The sequence below is a fragment of the Ascidiella aspersa genome, chromosome 2 (assembly GCF_963924565.1).
Source record: "Ascidiella aspersa chromosome 2, kaAscAspe10.2, whole genome shotgun sequence".
NCBI lineage: Eukaryota > Metazoa > Chordata > Ascidiacea > Phlebobranchia > Ascidiidae > Ascidiella > Ascidiella aspersa.
Window position 1 is genome coordinate 18,829,221 of NC_139448.1, and position 21,910 is coordinate 18,851,130.

Here is a 21,910-nt window from a genome sequence, read left to right on the forward strand (position 1 = left end):
TATGAACGGGGACCTTGAGCCAAATAATACCTCTAATTTTTTGCTTTTAAGTTGATGAAGTTGGTAAAAATGTAGTTTAGGGAGAATGGCCTGGTTCGCGAACCCCTCCAGTTATTGGACTACACATGCGCGCTTTAGGTTAAGGACAACATAAAGGCAGCTTAAACAGATATCGGATATTTTATGACCATTCGCTATAAAAAGCTAGGCTACATGTAAAAATTGCTCGACACCGTCTAATAAGCAGTTTAAAGCAACTGCCCTATAGATTGACGTTTTAGTATTTGTCAGATATTAATACGACAGATCTTGTTTTTGATTTACAGATTTAAAATAATAAGTAGTCATATACTTATAATTCAAACCTCAAAGTTACTTGTACATTATACATAGTTAACATTAAAATGATTGAAATTTAAGCAATACCTTATGGCAGCGTTTCTCAACCGGTGCGCCGCGGTGCATGGAAGGCTGCTATAGGTGCGCCGCGAGCGAGGAAAAAGTATGTCGAAATAATCCAAGATTATTCGGAATAAAACTTTAATGGACAAAATAACGTTTTAGTCTCAAACGCTGTGAGTCCCTGTAAAGATAGGCAACTATAAAACCCATATAATAAAAAAATGCAGCCAATTTAAGAGAAATATCGGTACATCTTAAAAATTTCGCGCTCGCTTCGCTCGTAAGGTGCGCCGCCACGTTTTCATACGTCTCAAGGTGCGCCCCCAATTAAAAAAGGTTAAGAAACACTGCCTTATGGTGTGTTTACTAAATTACCCTAAGTGGCAACATGCAGGGCACGACCTAGACGTAGAAAAAATGTATCTTTACGTCCTGTGAAACATCGGCTAAAAAAGTTGGAATCAAGCAATAAGCGTAGCCTACATTATGGCAATGCATCCCCCTTTTTAACTTACAACATTTAGCTGTACATAACGATTTTGGCCTCGCTAAATCTAAATATAACACTGGTCAACAGCAAATTTTAAACGGATATGTGTTAGATTGATTCCTAATGTGTTTTCGGCGCTGATTCTGAAAATGTCCTTTATTTTCTTGCGCACAAGGTTTTTGAAATATTCGCATTTTATTTTTTTCCATGTTTTGCTGTATTATTAATATAGGCACATTGCGCATGACCTTATCCAACAATGTGACTCACACACCATTCTATCTTTTTTTTTACTGATATTTCTAAAAAAACAATATAGGAAATGCTTTAGGAATAGAAGAGTGGGGCTCTATGTTTAGCATTCCTCTACAAAAAGTTTTCACTACTAAGCTAAACAAAACGATAGGAATCTTAATGGAACAAAATATTAGTAAAACTCCAAAGGATGCACAATGTAAAAAGGTGGAATTACGCGCTTGGCTGGCATTTAGTGACTGTGTGCTAACTTTTTAGAAAACGCAAATTGCATTTTTTTCCGGTCGGTGTTGATGATCTGCTTAGCTTAGCATTTAGATGGGTATGCATGCCGCTTAAAATGCATTGTTTGCACACTTCGTTAAACTTGTTTCCAGAAAACCTGGGCTCAGTTAGTGATGAACAAAAACGACATTTTAAGCTATAAAATCCCGCACCAAGGATTTTATAAAGGGGAATAGTTGAAAATTCCATCATAGAAGTACTATTGTGGTGAATCAAGTTATGTGTATAAAAAAATGATATGTCAGACGTTTTTAAGGCCGTGTATCACAGCTGTGTGTTGTTTACAAAGCGTTTTTTTGAAAAATTAAAATTGGCGATATCTTAAAAATGTTATGTGCTAGAGCAGCGGTTCTCAACCAGTGGGCCATGGAAACTTTTCAGATGGGCCACAGACCAATTTAAAAAAGCTAGATATATAAAATAATTTAGTTTCATTTGTTTCACTATACCTAATTTTAGAGGAATAATGGCTTGGGAAGGAATGTAAATTTATTGTAGAAGCAAGTACCTCACTAATGCACGGTTGAATAGATAATCTGTATCAATATAGGCTCCGCTATTTTTTGTCCTTTTTGAAACCTTTTTGATAGTTTGTTCTTTCATAAAAAATTAGTGGGCCACAGAATTTTTGTGCGACGAAAATGGGCCACGAAAGAAAAAAGGTTGAGAACCACTGTGTTAGAGAAAAACTAAGGGTATATTCGGAATCAGCGTAAAAAGCACATCTAAGATGAAATACTCACATTCTCGTTTAGAAAAAAAAGTTAAAATTTGTTGACCAGTGATCATGGAACTTAAGCGACGAAAATGAAGTTGGTCGTTGTTAATAAATACTAGAACTACTAGACTAGTTAATCTGCCTTCTGTAATATGAGTGCGTGGTTTAGTTAAAAGCGCGACAAAGGTTTAACGGCTGATGGTTAGTTTATTCCGGATCAACTTGTTTATGGAAGTTAACGCACAAAAAGGTCAAACAGTAGAAATCGGCTACAGTCCGTCGGATTTAAAATTTACCGCCAGTCAAAATGTTGTGCATTTTACAACTGTACACAATGGCGAGACAAAAAAATCAGTAAACACTGCCACGATTTTCATAGGTGTTTCGCATCGGCATCTTTTTTGGTTGGCTCAAATATCTCTGCATTTTGCTTCTCATTTCTTCCAACGAGACGTCTTCATCATCTGGATGCATTAACGTGCTATTGGCAGATATTGTTTTAGGGCCAAACGACCCAACTTTGGCTTCACTAGAAACATCTTGTTTTGTCTGCTGAATGTTTGAGGCCGCAGGAAAGAGTGGTTTTGGCATTGGAGGAGCCTGCTCAAGTTTATCTACTGGAACATCACTATCTTTTCCATCACTGGAACTTCCAGGTTGCTCAGAGCCGTTGAATATTGCCCTAGGTTGACCGGGAATCATACCAGGCCCAACTGGGCCCATATTTTGCCCGCCAGGTCCCATATTCGAACCTCTTGGACCAATGTTTCCCATTGGCCCCATGTGAGGGGGAAATGGCCCACCCATCATTCCACCCATTGGGCCCATCATTCTCTGATTAGGCATTGGCCAGCGCATGTTTGGGCCCGACATGCCCATTGGCCCACCCATAGGTCCCATAGGCCCCATAGGTCCCATTGGCCCCATCATACCACCCATCATACCGGGCATACCCATAGGGGGCATACTCATACCTGGAAACCCCATCTGACCAGGCATCCCAAATTTATTGGAATCATCAGTATCATCACTGTCATCTGTATCATCACTATCATCTGTGCGTTGTCGTTTTCCCTTTGGGCCACCCTGATCTCTTACTTTCTTAGCATGTTCCTCTTGGTCTTTTGCAGGAATGCCTTCCATGCCATAAATTTCAATTTCAACATTTGTTCTGCCCTGAACAGAGTTGGGTACTGCAGTGATTGTTTCCTTATGAACCTGCAACACAAAACACACACACAATATGTTATAGTTCAAAAAATGTGTTAACCCTGTCAGCTTCTCTACTTACCGGTATCACATTACTAGCTAATCAGGGTATAAAAAAGCTTAAAATTAAAAAGAGGATATTTGTTTACAAAGCTATTATAAAATAAAGTTAGGTTTTAGTGTTATGGTACTACCTACCTGAAACATGGCACACTATTTGTTTTTAAAGAACTAAGGCAGGTATTACACAGTTTTGTAGAATTAGCAACAACACATAACAAAATTCTATTTTAAACTAAAAGTTTTGTCACAGTACCTGAAGATAATCTGATGTTTTGATGTAGTTGCTAGCTAAAACAGTATGTTTACAATGTTACTTGCTTCAGATTTACAATTTATTAAAACAGCAAGTCTAATTCAAACTGAAACTGACAAAGATGAAAACAAAATACGGACTTACAAATGCTTCTCGGTTGATGTTCCAGTGGTAAATCCCAGAAATCATTGTTAATATGCTTTATATACTTAATCACGCTTTAGGTGTAATTAAAACAAAAGGTTACTGTAAACCTAATGTTTTCAAAACTTTAAGGCATAACAAATATACACGATCAAAAATAAAAAACATTATCCTTAGGTTTATTTATTCATGGCGCTTACTGGTCTGATGTTTGTCAGGAAAGGAAAAACTTGTTGGTCATCAGGATCTTCTCCTAATCCCGGTGCCAGTAATAAAAGTTACAACACACCAAGAAACTCAGAGCTTAAATACAAAATAAGTAATATTTAATATAACTTACCTGCATACAATGAATGGCCAGGCCTGGACCTGTGAACAGCTTCTTGTGACACACATGGCACTTAAAATGCTTTGCTTTCTGATGCTGTATTAAGATCTTTTCATCATCAAACACTCGATTACAATACCAACACCAAGGCTTGATTGGTCTTTTCTTTTTACGTCCCATGTTTTTATTATTGTTTTTACTATAAGGCAGTATGGTATGTGCTAAAATATCAAATAACAAAACAGGTTAAAAAGCTTGAAATTCTAAGTTTTTTTAAATTAAATGTTTAGTATTTCCAATGCAGGTAACCAAACAATTGTTATAATTATTGTTTATTTAATTTAATTTGGAAAAAAGGTCATTCCATGCTTAACTTAGAAAAACAGAAAACATTTTCTATTTTTTTTTTCAAACTTAAAACAATACTAGGTAGAAATAGGTTGTTTTTCGTTTCGACTTGAAGTGGTTTTATCTCTGTGGAGGCTTTATTTTGCAGCACAAACATGTAGTAAAATGCTATTCCCCCATTCATAGGGATGATGATTTCACAAATGATGACTAAAACATTGATGTGGTGATTTCTCTGTATGTCAATTGCATGAACTACAGTTTTGTAGTGCAAGATAAAGTCCAGGGGTGCCATTAGGACAGTTTGTAGTGCTCTTTAAGAAATAAGTCACTGAGTATTTGTGTTCTCAGAAAAAATTATGACCAAGGTGTTACTTGTGTATGAGGTTTAAAAGAAAATATAAACCTAATAAAAATAGAATAACTCTTGTCACAGAAGTCAGCTATTCTCCAGATCAGTGGTTCTCAATCTTATTAGCATCAAAGACAAATTTAAACAATTGATTTTAAAGAGAGCCGCAGAAACATCATGCAGTTTCATGAAACAAAATTTGGGCCTGGTGCCCTCTGGATCTGCCTCTGGTTATGTGGTACTAAACTGCAGTATGACCACATATGAAAGATTATCTGTTTGTAATTAGTCCTAATTACATTTTTTTGTTGTGATGTCACAAAAGGTTTATGTTATATTTATTTGATGATTTCATTAAACCCTGTGCCATATTTTGCCAAGCCAAGCGAGTATGTACTGCAGACTTATTAAATGTTTAGAAGTAAAATATGCAATTTAGCTCGATAAAACTCAATGATTCATGTTTTTTGTTGTTATGGGAGGCGCAAACAAGATAGTTAGCCAAATGCGGCTGTGGGACTCGGTGGTTGAGAACCAATGCTACAGATGGATGTGCCCAGCAGTATAAATATTTCAAGAACTTCATGAATCTTGATGTTATAATGTCTTTTAATTTAAAAAAAAATAACATTGTGCGAATTAATTTTAGGTATATAGACCAGTGGTTCTCAACCTTTTTAGCCTACGGACCGGTAAAATTTCAAAACAAGGTTTGCGGACCGGTGGACCTTCAAAAATCAAAATCAACCCAAAATGTAATTACGACGAAAGTATATGCAACTTAAAAGCAAAGAATGGAAACGTCAATTTAATAAGCAATTTGCTGCTGTCTTTTTTATATCATACGTGTTTTATGTGGTTCATTAAAGTTTTTCACCTACAACTGGTTTTAAAGCGTAAGACTAAAACGAGTTGTAGCCTACTACAACACTTGCACCATTGTGACGAACAATAAGGTCCAAAGTAGAGCATTAACTCTTTGTTGCGTCACAATTAGGGATGCTCAAAGTAGAATATCGAATCCTTGGATTCGAATCCAGATGGGATTCGAATCCAATTCTGCCATTTATTTCGGGTAATTGGAACCGATATAATTTAATGTTTTACCGCGGATTGTTGCGCCTAATTGCACAAACGCGTGTGGTAAGTTGGCCTGTCGCCGCGGCGACCAATTTATAGTGCTTGCATTAAATGTAACCTCGTAGTGCAGTGTCTGCGTTTTTTCGGGCGACCAATTACCGCGTCTCGCGATAACGTTCGTCTAATAATTAAGTGTCAATCAAGCGTTATTGGGCGAGCGGCTAACGTGTAATGTCAGGTGTGGAGTTCGCAATTTCCCTAAATGCGTTAAGTTGCAAAAGTAACATAGCGTTGCAAAACGTGCTGGCCGTCCACAAAATGCGCTATGGGGATACTTGAGGTCAACTTTAGGCTAATATTCAGGGAAGTAATGCAGTTATGCACAACGTAATTGTCAAGAATTCGTTATGTCAATAATAACTTTGTATTCTTTGCAGTACATCATTTGACTGCATAACAGATCATGTTAGTCAAAAAAGAAGCAATAAGACTTAACAATGCTTTCAAAATCAGGACCGAATTGCTTAAGACTTCTGTGTGGAGTGTTGCATTTTCTCACTATTGGCAAAAATATAAGTTTTGGACACAACCTGGACAGTTGACATATTACAGTTTACAGAACGGCTTCAGATGACAGTTGTTAAGAATGTTAAACATATGAGAGAGTTTTTTAATTATAATGTACACATGTTAGAAAATTGTTTGGGCGATTTATTGCTGTGATTGTGGGCCCTGTAGGGTAGATTAAGATTAATCCCTTCCCCAAACAAAATCGAGGTTAAATAATTTAATAAAATTATACTAGGATTCGCTATTCTGGATTCGTTATTCTAGATTCGAAACCTATTATTCTAGAATACCTTGGGATTCTACTTTGAACATCCCTAGTCACAATGCAGCAAATTACGGAACTGGCGAAGTTCTATATTTGATGGACGAGCTTTAACATCTGGCATTTGGCAATTGAGATATAAAATTGTAATATATTTGGCGGACCAACCCGCCGGTCCGCGTCAACTTTCCTGCCGGTCCGCCAAATATATTACAATTTTATATCTCAATTGCAAAATTTGAGATGTTGAACGCTTATCTATCAAATGTATAACTTTGCCAGCTCCGTAATTTGCAGCATTATGACGTCACATAGAGTTAATGGTCTACTTTAGACTTTATTGTACTTCACAATGCTGCAAGTGTTTTGGCCAACTGTTTAAAAGTAGGCTACAACTCGTTTAAGTCTTAAACTTTAAGTCTAAAAAGCTGAATCAAATAACCTCCAGACTTGCTTACCTCATGTTGCAAAAATTAGCCCGTATAAATTACCACACAATTTGCACAACAATGGGGTTTGCTTGTTTTTCATCAGATAAGGTAATCAAAATTAAACTTAGACAGAACTTTAAAAGTTGTCAAAACAGCTTTGCTCACTACTTTTGGTGGTTCCTTTTAAGTAGCCTGTATTTGGGTGACTAGTATATTTGTTGTCCGAGGTCAATGAATAAAATGTAAAATCTACAACTTTTTTCCAGTTTGCCAATTTTGCAACTCTGAAAAGTTCCTGCAACTCTGAAAAGTTCTGCTTTGTTTCTCATAAACTTAATGACAGATTGACTTGATTAAAGATCTCCTTCACGAGAATACAAATTGATCAAATTTTTGATTTAACAACATATTGCTAACAGCGACACAGAAAAAAATAGTAGATTGTTAAACACTTGCATTCTATGGTTAAATTAAAACAACGATCATATCAAAACCATTTAAACATATACTGTTATACCACTTTTTTGCGATGTGTTTTATTTGTTTGAGAAGCACACTGGTTCAACTGAAAATCTAAACCACACCAAAGAAAAATAAGAATAATGATACAAGAACGACAACCAAGTGCCATTGATAAGAAAACAAGGCCCAGTGGAAAACGGTACGATAATCAGGGACATGTAATGAAAAAGTCAGGCAGATGAGAAAAATCGAATGACAAGCAAACTGTGGGAAGGCAAAATCTAACAGCTGATCAGAAAGGCACCAAGTTTGGCAAACAACAAAAGCCATGAAATGTACGTTGCAACAAGTAACAGCTGTTCTGCCCAGTACTTTAATCGAACCAGGAAGTGTTTAGATGAAATGCAAACCGAGCTAAATGGAATCTGTTTTTCAGGTTTGCCATCAATGTTTTATGCACGCAGACTCTTTCAATTCTACCACAGCTTGACTTTTCTGCAAAATTTAGCTAAGCAGTTTACTATTTTAAGTGTGCTTAAACAAATCATTTAAAAAAAATTGACTGGCCAAATACTCCTTGAAAAGACTAACAAGCATCCTACTACAAGCTAGTTTAATCTGTTTACTTTATATTTGTTTGAAATAAAGATATACAGTCTAGCGAATGTAGGGCTGTAGTTACGAGTAAAAAGGCGCTGAGAGCCGACGGCCTGCCAAAGTCGCTTACACGTACTTCTGACACCAAAGGAGTAGGCCGCTAAAAATACCTCTCCTTAACTTCTTGAACTCTTGACAAAGTCACTTTACTCAGTAAATATGGCTCGTTTAGTATATTCACAAATCTCAGAAACACACGATATAACAAAGCGGTGATTAAGGCCGCACATAAGAAAGACGTATAAACTAAATAAACTGCGAACGCTCAGCATAACTCACAGTTCGGCGCTAGGTCACGCGTCAGTGGACCACGGTCACGTGCTGTAATGATTTATGTTTCTATTGTTAACTCTGATTTCTATGCTATTTGCTTCTGTGCGTTTCTCCTTTCTTTTCCTTGCCTCTCTACGTAATTTTCATTATACGTCCCGCGTCTTGTTGCATTCTTTCCCTCCCTTTATAACTCGTGTAACTTTACTATGCTTCGTCAGTCTTTGTCAATTTCTCTTATTGGGTACTCTTTTATATTCGTTACTAATAACGTTCTTTTTGTTAAAAAAAAAAAAAAAAAAAATAACGTTCTTTTTGTTACAGCACTCTATGTTGTAAATTGTTAATTAAAGCTATAGTAAACGAACTTGACGACGTTTATTGTTAGTGACTTCAATTTAATTAACAACAGCTTCCATGATGGAAAACCGACAACTTTTGCGGCCTAAAACTTTGACGATCGAGCTGCCTAATACTTCGCGTATTATCGACCATCTCGACGAAGGCGATAACACCACTTCCGCTGCAAACAGGAAGCGCATCATTGTCAACTGTTTATCTCCGGACATATTCTCTTATGTAGAGGATGTTGACTCCTTCGAAGAAATCGTCAGTACTTTAAAACAAATGTACGTTTAGAAGAAAAATAACGTCTTCGCTCGCTATCTACTTGTAAGTCGTCATCAAGGCCCCGACGAGACACTCGCGGAGTATTTGCGGGAACTTAAAACTTTTAGCGAAGGATTGTACTTTTCTTCCTGTATCAGCTCATCAATACAAAGACGATCTTACCAGAGATGCTTTCATAAACGGTCTTTCGGCTCCGTTCACTAAGGCTTTTCAGCTTGCCGAAAGCCTGTCCAAAGCGCAGCAGCAATCTGTTTTGATGGGCAAGACAATTCCTTCTCTGGCGTCTGTTCCCGCCTTTAAAAGAGCTGGAAAGCGACGGGAATGGAAGTTCCGCCGCTTCTTCCTAGTCTATTTCTCTGGCAGCTGTTGACAGAGGATTAAAAGCCAAAGGTAACTTGTGCTATTTCTGCGGAGGTGGACAGCACAGCAGCCGCGCGACCTGTCCTGCACGTAACGCTACTTGATACCAATGTGGAAAAAAGGGACATATTTTGCGAGTCTGCCAGAGTCGTTCTTCGAATTCCTCCCGCCGAGTGAATTCATGACCCGCGTCTCCGACCGCCGTTGGTTCTTCCATGATTTCCGGTCATCTTCCGCCCTCATTTCTGGCCGGTGCTCCTTCCTGTCTGGGTCCTGCGTTAGTCGATGCGACTCTGCAATCCACTCCGGTCCAAGTTTTAATCGACTCCGGGGCTTCCGAAAACTTTGTCAACAAAGGTTAGCCACCAAGCTTCGTCTGAAGACCTTCGGACCCCACTCCTCCATTTCCATCGACCTCTGGGTTATGGGCCCAGCACGCTTCCGCTGCTTCCAGGCCTCCTCTCGTCTCTCTATTGCTACTTCGGGAAGAACCGCCGCTACCATAGCCCTTCTAGGTCGATCATACCTCCTAACCTTCGGTGTTTTAGATGACCTTTGCGCAGACTTTCTACAGAAACATGTCGAGGTTAGTTTCTTCATGGGTGGACCGGAAGCACCCCTGACAATTAGATCCAATGATTTCTCCCCCCTCGCCTATTTGAGTTTTTGCTTCCAGGTTGTACTCCCATAGCTGCACGCTCTCGTCGATATAGTAAAGAAGACTTGGAAGTTTATCAATGCTGAGATCACGCGTCTCTTGGAGTCTGATATTATCGAACCTGCTCGTTCTCCTTTCTACTTGTGTGAGCGGAACTATCCTGCTATTGAGAAGGAAGCGACCGCCATCGTCGAAGCAGTCCGCAAGTGGGCTCACTTCCTAAAGGGCCGTAGTGTTTCTCTCGTCACTGATCAAAAGTCTGTGTCCTATATGTTTGACCGAACCAATCGAGGAAAAATTAAAAACGCCAAGATCACTACATGGAGACTAGAGTTGGGCCAATATTCTTACGATATTCGTCATTGCCCTGGTGTTCAAAACGTGGGCCCCGACGCTCTATCACGGGTATGTGCTTTCACAGGTTCTACGCGAAATCTTGAGGAGTTACATAAGGCGATGGGACATCCGGGATACGCCCGTATGTATCACTTCATGAAAAGTAGGACCTACCGTTCACTCCCGAAGAAACCAAAGCCGTTGGGCGGAACTGTCGCTCTTGCGCCGAACTAAAACCACGTTTCAACAGACCGGAACCTCGGGATCTGGTCAAAGCAACGAGATCGTGGGAACGGCTGAGCATGGACTTCAAGGGTCCTGTACGGGGACCGAATCCGTACCTTCTAGTGCTAGTTGATGAGTATAGTCGATAACCTTTTGTTTTTCCTTGCAGAGACATGGCGTCCAGCTCCGTCATCGAGTGTCTCTCCGTCCTCTTCTGTTTATTCGGTTTCCCGAATATATTCACAGTGATCGTGGGACCTCTTTTCTCAGCAAAGAAACTCTTCAGTTTCTTACTACGTGGGGCATTGCAACCAGTTAATCGACGCCCTATCATCCACAAGGTAATGGTCAGTGCGAAAAGATAAACCAAACGGTTTGGAGAACTATTAAACTTCTCCTCCACAGTCGTGGTCTGTCAGGCAACCGCTGGGAGGAAGTGTTGCCAGAGGCTCTTCACGCTATTCGTTCGCTTCTCTGTACGGCGACTAATGAAACACCTCCTGAAATACTCCTACGTTTCCCGAGACGAGCTTTAACCGGAACCGCTATGCCTTCGTGGCTACTTAATCGTGGTGTTTCTTTTACGTAGGTTTGTTCGAACCAAGGGAGAGCCCCTGTGTGACCCTGTCACGTTGCTCGACGCGAATCCATCCTACGCCCATGTTCGGTTTTCTGATGGGCGCGAAAGTACCGTCTCTACATCCGACCTCGCTCGGTGTCCTGGTTCTCCTGAGTCGCTCCATGACGCTTTTCGCCCTTGCGACGCCGAAATCTCTCGGACCTCTGAAGGCGAGGCACCGGTACATGTTGAAGATGAACCGACCTCGGAACCCGCCTCCTCTCCTGAAGTCCAAGTACCTCTCCCCGACATCCGACGATCGGGTCGTGAACGTCGGGCTCCCGTCCGCTACGGAGACTGGACTGTCTGAAGGGTATTTTATCTAGAAGGGATGAATGTAATGATTTATGTTTCTATAACTCTGATTTCTATGCTATTTGCTTCTGTGCGTTTCTCCTTTTCTTTTCCTTGCCTCTCTCCGTCATTATCATTTACGTCCCGCGTCTTGTTGCATTCTTTCCCTCCCTTGTCTAAAAGTAGTAAAACTACATTAATATATAGCAAACGTAATATTAACTATATCGTTTGTGACGTAACAATGCATGACAATTAAAGGTGTTGTATGTCTGTGATCGAATGTTATGGTACTGCTCATCAATGCTAAAAACAAATTATTAAGAATAAATTTTTATGAATTTTTGGGGGGCATGGCCCCTCAGGCCCCCTGGCTACGCCTATGACCCCAACCCCCACTCATAACTACATCACAAACTCTCCCTAATTGCAACCCCTAATGATTTCTAACCACACCCATAATCAACCACTAATCCCAAACAGAGGCATTAAACAACCCATAATGCAAAAACAGCGGGGCCGTAACCGCCGTTTAAACTAAAGGCGCCAAAACATCGACACCAAAATACGCGATGCCAGACCGATCGTCCCATACACTCTTTCTACAGTCCAGGTGTTATTTTGTCAATTTAGGCTTATTCCCATGAACTCCGGACTTATTCCGAGAGTTTTAATTTTTTTTTTGCCAAATTCTATTCTCCCGTGTAGCCTACGGTATATTGTTACACACTTGACTTTAATTTGTCGTTGGTTTTAATACTATGGTAATATTGATTATTCTGATTTAGATATTGTTGCTTTGTATTACATTTCTTTGTCTTTTTGCAGAATCCCTAAAATTTTTGAAGCCGGTTGAAGTCCTGAAATTTGTAGCCCCTTGTAACACCTGATTTCAGAACAGAAAACTTTTAATATAATTCAAAAAATAAAACCTGAAATTGACGCTGTGTTCTTTTTTTGCTGAATTTTTTTTTCGAAACAGCTGCAAAAACTAATTATACAGTCACGCAATGCAAAATCTTTTTAATGACGTTTTATGGGTTTCTAGCCTATGGTTAATCTTCCTTTTCACTTTGGTGCAAAGTTTGAAAACATTTGTTGTATGTGTGTACTTCTGGTTGAAACAGTAAAAAAAAACTATTTTATATTTAGTTATCCGTAGCTGATAGAAATATTTTATATTTAGTTATAGAAGCTGATAGAAGCATTGTCATTAACAAAGTTTTAAATTTAATGGAAGACCATGAAATTACACTTGGATTGTTGCATAAGATCAAAATACTTGCCGTGATGAGATATAGGCCTACATTTTTAACGTTAATTCGACTGATTTGAGTCTCCTTAAAAAGCAAGTTACACCTCCTCCTGGAAAAAAACATTAAAACTGCGTCGTTTTTATTAATGTTTTGCTTCCATCTTTCGACGATCGAGTGGCAATTATGTGCACATACCTATTAAAAATGTGTATAGGCCTACTTGAAACAAGATAAAAAGTGCAATATGTATATTTTATTCATTTTAGGATTGCAAAAGCTGTGGATATAGGACAGTGCAAATATTTAAAATGTTCTGAACATTCGCAATGCTTCCCTGTTTTTTTTTTGTTTTTTTTATTATTAAAATAGATAGCGAAAAAAACGAACAAGAAAAACAAATCAAAATAGTGAAGCTCTCAAGCAGCTAACGACCATTTACTTTTGTGTTTTGTCATACTTCCTCTTTTTAAAGCCGAATATCGCTCGGAAGTTCGCACAGAAGATAGCAACAGTAAAAAGCGTAAGATAGTCGGAACAGTGTCGGCATATTTACATTGATAAATAACATATCGCGCGCATAAAAGGACACAATTCACAAATGTTTTGCACGGTTCGTTTTTGTGCACTCCAAAGAGTAATTGCTCGCGTTTTCCCAGTATAGACACGTAACAGGACACAAATAAAACAAGTGGTACAGGGTTTCCGTGGCCTTTTTGCAAAAAGTACATTGGTTAGATTCGGTTTTACCAAACGAATAAAGGGAGCCATTTGTAACGATTGCGCCCAAGTTAAGCTTTATCTGAAAGCTTCTTAGTTTGTTTTCGATTGTTGAATTGTAGAGGTTGCGGTAAATTTTCTCCAATGGCAGACGTGCACTCCCGCAATTTAAGGTCCAGTGCCATTTTAATTGAGCTTTTGGAGGAAAGAGAATTGTTGTTTGTATATTTTCGTAAACCGATTTGGTGGAGTTATACTGCTGGATAAATAATTTTAATGTTTGGGTTCTATACGATCGGAACGTTGTTGCGCTACCCGAATCCCATTCTTCTGGGAGACTCGATATTAATTTTATGAATTGGACAAAATCTGTGTTGTTAGGTGTAAAGTTAAATTTATTTACTAATGTGTCATATTGTAGATACTCGCCGTTTCTATTCAATAAATCCTGGTGAAAAATTATATTGGAATCTATAAGTGATGGCATAAAAAAAACATTTGAGCGGAATTTTACTTTTTTGTTTAGCCAAAGCTGACGGCTGTTTGACTTTGGATCTATAATTTCCAAGAGTTGTTTGCACGCCTTTATTGCGCAACGTAACGTTCGCATAGGAAGTATACGCCTTATGATTGCATTGTTTGTTCCTATGTTCCCATTAAGAAGCGCTTCTAATCTGTTACCTTGGATAAAGTGGCCTTCGATTTGTTTCCAATCAGCTTCCGCGTTTTCGTCAAGTAGTTTAGAGATCCATTTCGTATGTAAGGCTAACAAGTAATTATCTATATTGATCATTCCTGACCCCCCATTTGCAATACTCGCACTCAAAGTCTCTCTTTTCACCCTCTCTCATTTGGACCCCCATAAGAATGTAAAGAGGATTCGTTTAACTTTTGAGATAAAGCATTTGGGTATACTAACCGGGACAACACTCATTTTAAAGGTTAAGATTGGAATCATGAGGGTCTTGATAACTGTTATTTTTCCGAGAAGAGAGAGACCCCTCGCGGACCAAATATTTGATACTATTTTAATTTTTTTCAGAAGTGGTGTGAAGTTTTTTTCAATTAGATCGGCGTCGTTACTCGAGCTAGTGGGAATTTCAACGCCTAAGTATTAAATAGTGCCTGATGGCCATAGAAGACCACTTTGTTTCATGGGTTTGTGACAGTTTTCAAAATGGCGTTTGATTTGGACATGTTGACCTTGCAGCCTGACATTTCGCCGAAGTCGTCAATAATCCGAAAGACTTCTGTAAAATCCTGATCACTACCCGATAGAAATATTGTAGTGTCGTCAGCAAATAGGGACACTTTAAATTCTTTGCCATTTATTGTGATGCCGTTTTGGCGGCCCTGTTTTAACGCAGCGGCAAGGCATTCAATGCACAGGACAAATAAAGTTGGAGAGAGAGGGTCTCCCTGGCGTACGCCACGTTCAACGTTAAACGATTTTGATAAAAAGTTGTTGTTAATAATTACGCACGAAGGATTTTGGTAAAAACATTCGATCAATTTAATAATCTTGTCCCCGAACCCGAAAGCAGCTAAGGCTGTACATATGAAGTCCCAGTTTACTATGTCAAAGGCCTTGAACATGTCTAAAGACAGTATCGCGCCAGGTATATCGTAATAGTCGGCGCAGTCAATGATATCGAACAAAAGACGAATATTATAGTGCCTATGTATCGTTTTGGAATAAAACCATTTTGCGCAGGCGAGATAATGTCGTTTGGTACCCCTCGGATCCTGGTGTTAACTACTTTTGAAGCAATTTTGTAGTCTACATTCAAAAGCGTTATTGGTCTAAAATTTCCCGGTTGAAGATGATCTTTATAAGCTTTTGGAAGTAGAGTTACCACTGCAAAAATTTTGAAAGTAGAGTTACCACTGCATGACTGAGAAGCTGATAGCCTTCCTGTATTTACTGTATGTCACCAAGCTGCCATATAGACGCATTTGATATTGTCCCAAAAGGTGATATAAAACTCTGCTGGAAAACCGTCTAGCCCAGGGTATTTATTTTTACCCATGTTGCAGAGAGCAGTGAAGAATTCCGCTTCTGTTGTTTCCGCTTCTAATAGTTTTGATTGTTCTGCCTTAATTTTTGGGAGATTTAGTGTTTTTAATTTTGAGGCGATTAAGGTTTTGTTCAATAGATCTCCGTTTTGTTTGTAGAGTTGCTTGTAAAAGTCAACTAGACCGTCCAAAATGTTGTTTTGGTCAGTTATTATTTTATCATCTATAAAAAGTCTGTTAATACCCTTTTTTTCGCAATGTCTTTTTTCCAAATTTAAAAAGTATTTTGTATTTTTCTCGCCCTCCTCTGCCCAGCGAGCCCTACTTCGCGTTATGGCGCTTTTAGTTTGGCGCAGCATTAGTTGGTCGAGTTCCGTTTGGACAATTTTTCGTGTAAGGGGCCTAATTCTGTTTCAGAGTTCTTTAAAATAGCGCCTTGCGTCTCGCCAATCAGTTTTTCCAAATCGATTTGCTTAATATTTAGCCTTCGTTTTAGTTCGGCCGCATATCTTATAGTTTCTCCCCGAACAACTGCTTTCAAGGCGTCCCATCTTACATGTGGGTCGGTTTCGCCTATATGGTTTTCTCCTTTATAATAAGTGATTACCTTTCTTATTTTTTCCTTGTTACGCTGGTCATTTAATAGCAGGGAGTCGAACCGGAACCGAACCGGAACTTTATGAACCGGTTTTGGGTCAATTTTTTCCGAACCGTAACCGAACCTGAACCGGTTTTTATAAGATTTTAAGGAGCCGAAACGGAACTGAACCGAATAATTTGAAAGTACCTGAACCTTAACCGAACCCGAACCTGTAAATAAAAGCGGTTCACTCCAGCATGACGTCACAACTTGTATTTTACAGAGTCAAGTTACGCCATGTTCGAAATTTTATGAAAAAATATAAATATTGAATGAAAAAATTGTTGATTATGTGTGTTTTAGATATTTTAATAATGAGTTGCTGTTTTTTTAATAAGTGACGTAACTTAGATTTATTCTCTACATTTATCGACCCACATTTTGAGATTTAACGCAAATTATATTGTATCTGAACCGGAACTTTATGAACCGGTTTTGAAATAACAATGGTTGAACCGGAGCTGAACCGGAACTTTTAAATTCTTCCGAACCGAAACCGGAACTGAACCGGATTCCAATAAAATCCTTGAACTCGAACCGAACCTGAACCGGAAAAGTCAAACGGTTCGACTCCCTGTTTAATAGTGATGTATTAAATTTCCAGTAGCCTCTACCGCGTGGTGCTGGGTTAACGTCAGCCCCTAGACTTGCTATACTATGGTCGGACATTATACCGGGGATTATGTCTACATTTTTAACGTTTTCGACGAGAGATCCGTCAATTAAAAAGAAATCTAAACGCGATGATGCCGCTGGTAGTTTCTGAAGCCTTGAGAACTTTTTAACGGTTGGAAATTTGTGGCGAAAAATATCTGTTAGTTTGTAATGTGTCATATATTGCAAAAGACTTTCTCTTGCTTTTCGGTTACGATGTTTTTTACTTCCATTTTGATCTAGGACATTGTCCAGAACTAGATTAAAGTCCCCTCCCATGATTATTGGGGCATCGGAAAAGCAAAAAAAAAAAAAGAAAAGATAAATTGATGAAAAATTCTGGATCGTCCTTATTCGGCGCGTAAACATTAACAATTACTATTGGGTTGAATTTATTGTAATTTCAACCATTAAGTATCGACCTTCTTGGTCTACCCTTGTGCCTGAGACGGAATAGGATAAGTTTTTGTCGATTAGTATTGCCACCCCTCTACTGCTTGAGGTGCCGTGCGCCCAAAACGCTTCCCCTCCCCATTCCATACCCATAACTTTTCGTGCTTAGCACTACCATGGGTTTCCTGCAAATGGGCAACGTGACACTTTTTACGACGTAAAAAATTAAAAATCGATGCTTATCGCAGCACGGCATACGTCTGAATGTCCCTTCGCATAAAGGACATTGACATGTTTCTTTACCCTCCTTCGACCAGAAATAACTCGTCCGTGCAGCACTTCATTGCTACGGAATACTTGTTGGAACAACTCCAGCAAACAAAAGTTTTCGACTGAGCCAAAACCACAGTTTCAGCTTGGCAGCCAGGGCATGTCAGCGAAATTCTGGTCGAACATAGGCTAATAGATTTGCTGTTAGGAAGCTCGTCTGGGCTTCGTTGCAGCCTTTTCCTTGACCAGTTGTTGGTAAGCTTCGGTGTGCTTGACTTGATGTTGGCGTTGTTTTCAGAGTTGAATTCCGGGGAGTTATCAGCATCGTTTAGAATGCTGCTTACGGCTGTTGTAGAGTATGGATTGTTATCAGCGTTGTTGACGCCAGCGCTAGATTGGGGGGCAACTGCGTTATCGTTTGTCTCTCCGTGTGCTTTGGCTTGCTTGTGCTCTTCTTGTCTTTTTACTAGCCGAGGAAAATCTTTTTGACGTTTGGGACAGTTTGCTTGTTTGTGACCTTTCTCGTCACAATTCTTGCAAGTGAACACTTGCCCATGATATGTTACGTAAAATTCACAGTCCGCCACCCTAATATAACTTGGTAAAGGGTTTTCTTCCACGTCCGTTGAATTCATTGTCAAGATTCTCATACCGGTTAGCAACCCAACCTTGTCCTTCCTGTGTGTCACCTTTTCAACTTTTCCATATTTTGCCGATATTTCCTCTGCTATGAGTTCACTGGGGAAAGGGATAGGCACCCAGCCAACTGCGATGTTAATCTTGTCATTTTCGTATAGTTTAACAAATTTTACTGATTCTGCTGCGCATAGCTTTGTGTAAAGTTCCAAAACATTTTGTCTATTGGTGCAAGATATGTCGACGTTTTGGCCTCGCATTTCTGCAATCCCAACTAATTTCCTCAGCGGATAATCGATACTTTTTATAAGATTCAGAATTTCGTCTCTTTTCAATAAATTAACTGTCCTCATACTTAAGCAATTCGGCCTCTTAAAGCTGGCCGCATTTTTATTCACTGCCTAAGCGTAACTTGCTCTGCTTGCCATTTTTCGCTCCGCACTCCACGAGCGCCAGACTTGGAATGTTTCCCTGATTTATTTTTATTTATTTTTTTTTTTTTTTTTTTTTTTTTTGCAGCGCGTCTTTTTTTATTATTATATAGCGACACAATAAAGCGAGTGCGAAAGAAAAAAAAGAGGCGAGATAAAACACATGTCAGAAAGCGACGAACTAGCAGGAAGGCATTAAAATACAGTTGGGGATTCGGAGTCACATGAAGTGAGCGTTAAAATAGCCCTTGCCACTTGCAAAGAAAGTCGTTAATTTTACAATTCCGAATGGCGATAAGATGTTCCGACTTCTGAACAGATTTAACCATATTTAGGAACATATTGAAATTCGGCACGGATTCGGCGTACTTACAGCGGTAAATTACGAAACGCGCACACAACAACAAACAATTCAAAAGGGTTTCGGATTGATCCGCCACAACACCAAACAACATATGAACAGGGTCAGGGCGTAAATCAATAAGAAGTTTCGCCGAGATCCAGGCAGTTACTTCTTCCCAGAAAGTTACTACTTTGGTACAAAAATAAAACACGTGCGCTACAGTTTCTAATGCATCGCAGCAGAAAACACATTTATCTGAGTCTTTAATTCCAAATGAGCACAGGGCGTCATTGGTGACGATGGCCCTAAGGTTTAATTTTATCTGAAAACTTCTAAGTTTGTTTTCCACGGTACAGTCGTAGTTAATTTGGTAAAGTTTGTCCCAAGGGATTCGGTTTGGTAAAACTTGCAAGATCTGTTCCCACTTGATTTGCTGTTTGACTGGGGGGGACAAGCCAGCATCTTTAATATGTGAATAAATTTCTTTAACTGTATCAAGTTTTAAGAGAAATTTGGTACAAGTCTGCAACTTGTTGTCAATCATGGATATGTTACTAGGTTCATTCAAGTCCCATTTTCCAGGGATAGCCGAAATTAGTTTTAGATGTTCTAAACAATCATTATTGTTGGTGGAAAAGCTGTAATATTGGGCGAGGTTATCGTAAGACATGTAATGATCTGTATTGTTGATAAGATGCGCGTAATCCAATATGCCAGCATTAATCATAGTCTTTATAAAAAAGGTTTGTTTACGGTATTGAACCTGGTCGTTAATCCACAACGGTCTACCGTCCCTTAGATTTGTAAACATTATGCTAATCAACTGTTTGCAGTCCGCAATTGTTTTTCTGATAGTTTGCAAAGGAATCAGTTTTCGGGCTTTTTGAGAGAGGGCAGACTGGCTTCCGCGAAGCCAACATTCTATTTCATTGTTGCTTATACTACTTCTTTCCAGTTTTTTCCAAGGCGCCTCATAACTGTCATCGAATAGTTTTGTTACCCATTTCATACTCAGCGCGAGGATGTAGGCATCCACATCGATCATGTTAGCGCCACCTTGAGCAACGCTAGCGCACAATTTTGTTCGTTTTATCCTCTCCCATTTAGAGCCCCAAATAAATTGAAAAAGTTTTGTTTTGAGTTTGCGCAGGAAGTTTTTTGGAAGGTTGATCGGGATGACGCTGACTTTATAAATTAGTGATGGGATAACCAGGCTTTTGAGAATACATATTCGCCCTAAAAGGGTGAGCCCTCGTGACGACCATACATTAAGTATTGTACCTATATTGCTTAAGAAGTTACCGAAATTTAGTTTAAAAAGATCATCTCGTGACATGATTGGAACTTCTATGCCTAAATACCTAAATGATTCTGCAGGCCAAGCTAACCCTTTATCTGAAAAAGGTCGCTCCGTCCTAATCTGTCGCCCGGGCCCGACGTAAAACGCAAGTGATTTATTCATGTTAATTTTACAACCTGACATTAGGCCGTATTCGTCGAGAACATTAAAAACTCTGTCGAAATCTACCTGATCACCCTTAAGGAAAACCAAGGTGTCATCTGCAAGTAGAGATACTATAAACTCATTATTAAAAAGCTTAATACCAACAAATTCATCAGCGCGTAGTGCTGAGGCCAGGCACTCTATGCACAGTACAAAAAGGGTAGGGGAGAGTGGGTCGCCTTGCCTCACACCACGTTCGATTCCGAATACCCGGGATAGAAAGTTATTGTTTGTGATTTTACATGATGGGTTGTTGTAGCAGCACCGCAGCCAGTGTAAAATGTTGTTTCCAAAACCAAAGCTTTGCATAGCTTCATATATAAAATCCCACTCTACAGTGTCAAACGCCTTATATATGTCTAGGGATAGCACGGCTCCCGGGATCTCGCAAGAGTCAGTTAGATCCATAATATCAAATAAAAGTCTGAGATTATCTCCTATAAACCTACCCGTGATAAAGCCGTTTTGGTCGTGACTTACAAGATGTTGTAAGTTTGCCTTAATGCGATTGTTAATTACCTTTGATACGATTTTATAGTCGGTATTCAGCAGCGTGATTGGTCTGTAGTTGTTTGTAAACAAATGGTCTTTTTTAGGTTTAGGAATCAACGTTACTACGCCCTGAGATTGCGTTGGGCTGAAACGACCCGTTTTTTCGGTATGCGACCAGGAGTCGAGGAATATATCTTTAATCTCAGGCCAAAATGCTTGATAAAACTCTGCCGGAAACCCATCCAGCCCCGAGGATTAGTTTTTTGGCATACAAAGGACCGCTGTATGTAGTTCATGTGCAGTTATAGGCAGTTCGCTTGCGGCAAACTGTTCCGTGTTTAGTTGCGGAAGATTTAATTTAGCTAACCGTGATTTAATTGCCGGCAGTGAGTATTTATTGTTGTTGGTCTTGTAAAGCTGTTCAAAATAACTTGTTAGCTCTTCCATTATCTGCGTTTGATCTGTGCATATTGTGTCTCCCACATTTAAGCGATTTATTGCCTTTTTAGCGGTGTGTCTTTTTTCGAGATTGAGGAAATATTTTGTATTTTTTTCTCCCATCTCTGCCCACTGTGCTCTACTCCTTATAATAGCCCCCTTTGTTCTAGTTTCAACTAACATGTCAAGTTCGTTTTTACGTTTTGTTAGTTCATCATTTTTGTTGAATAGGGGTTGAGTGGATGTCGTTATTTCATGTTCGAGATCTCCGATGGCTTTTTCTAAGTTATATTGTTTGGCCTTAATTTGTTTTTTAAACTCAGAGCTATATTTAATTGATACCCCACGTACAACTGCTTTTAGAGCGTCCCACCTAACATGCGGGTTGACATGACCTTTTGGATTGGTTATGTTATAAT

The 21,910-nt window shown here is 39.2% G+C and overlaps 1 protein-coding gene and 1 pseudogene across 1 annotated transcript; one reads left to right on the forward strand and one right to left on the reverse strand.

Annotated features, from left to right (window-relative positions):
- Nucleotides 1-2,343: 2,343 nt before the first annotated feature.
- LOC146164190 (uncharacterized) lies at nt 2,344-5,822 on the reverse strand. Its single transcript, XM_083381391.1, has 2 exons — nt 4,160-5,822; nt 2,344-3,368 (listed from the first exon to the last, which is right to left on the reverse strand). The coding sequence occupies exons 1-2, from the start codon at nt 4,325-4,327 to the stop codon at nt 2,502-2,504; spliced, it is 1,035 nt and encodes a 344-aa protein (XP_083237517.1). The 5' UTR covers nt 4,328-5,822; the 3' UTR covers nt 2,344-2,501.
- A 5,088-nt stretch (nt 5,823-10,910) lies between these two features.
- LOC146164191 (uncharacterized) lies at nt 10,911-11,717 on the forward strand (annotated as a pseudogene).
- Nucleotides 11,718-21,910: the final 10,193 nt, after the last annotated feature.